This window comes from Acanthisitta chloris, unplaced genomic scaffold (genome assembly GCF_000695815.1).
Source record: "Acanthisitta chloris isolate BGI_N310 unplaced genomic scaffold, ASM69581v1 scaffold30131, whole genome shotgun sequence".
Lineage (NCBI taxonomy): Eukaryota > Metazoa > Chordata > Aves > Passeriformes > Acanthisittidae > Acanthisitta > Acanthisitta chloris.
In genome coordinates, this window is record NW_008658151.1 from 2,508 (window position 1) to 3,499 (window position 992).

The 992-nt window shown below is 48.0% G+C and overlaps 1 protein-coding gene across 1 annotated transcript in view; it reads left to right on the top strand.

The window, feature by feature from the left end:
* Positions 1–519, top strand: part of LOC103812005 (chromosome unknown open reading frame, human C10orf12) — a 2,566-nt gene extending 2,047 nt beyond the window's left edge. The window contains exon 2 of the mRNA XM_009085012.1: positions 5–519. Coding sequence (XP_009083260.1) covers positions 5–519 — 515 coding nt within the window. The remainder of the gene's footprint in view (positions 1–4) is intronic.
* The last annotated feature ends 473 nt before the right edge of the window (positions 520–992 follow it).

A 992-nucleotide genomic window follows, 5' to 3' on the forward strand; every position in this document is an offset into this window, starting at 1 on the left:
AAAGCTGACCTCCAGCTCAGCAGAAAGAAAAGGATGCTGAAGGAGAGTGGCAGCATGCAGGAGCGATCCAGCTCCTCCACCAAGGACAAGCTGCCTGCCAAGAAGGCCAGTAAAATAAAGCATTCAGAGGTCAGCACAAAAGCTCCAGCCACCCGAAAGCAGGCTGCCATGGAGAGGAGCAATAAACTGGACAGAAAAATGTCTTTGAAAGAAAAGAAAGTCCCAAAAAGGCAGCTGGAGAAGGTGCGGCTCCCCATGCGGCAGGGCAAGGAGAACACAAGCAGACGGGCCGTGCTGCCCCACAGCCATGAGGAACTGTCCAAGTCCCTGAAGCAGAAGCCCCTGGGGGAGTCCTCCACACGGTCGCAGAAGATGGCCAACAAGAAGCACAACAGTGGGAAGACCCTGACAAGGTCCATGAAGAAGATGCAGGAGAGCAGCGTGTCACAGGGCAAGAGGAAGCTGAGGGCAAAAGTGGACTGTTCACACAGCAAACGCTCACGACTGGACCCGAAATAGTGAAGAACCGGTAGCCATGTACAAAACTGATGTATAGTAGTAATCCTTTACCATGCATTAACTAAAGCTGCTTTTATAAGCTGTAGCAAGCCTTTAAAAATCCGCAGTTAAAGGATAACGCCCGTGATTTTAGGCATCAGCAGGTGTGTCTCAGACAGAGAAGAGGTTGGCCTGTCTGGCTCTGCTGTTCAGAAGGAAGTTTTTGCAGTTTGAACGTTCCTTCAGTTTTTTTAAACTTGGAACCAGGCAGTTTTAGTTAAAAGTACAGTGCCTTATTTATCACTTTAAAAATAAAAATAAGAAGCTCGTCTGTGTGATTTGGAGGCTTGCGTTTTATACTTGAGGCACAAGCACTTGTACTGTAGCAGAAAGAAAACCACCTTCGTGCACATGAAGTAGCTTTTGTCAGCCTTTGGGTGCACACAAACATTTCCCTTTCCTTCAGAGTCCTCCTTCTGTCTGTCTTCTTAGTG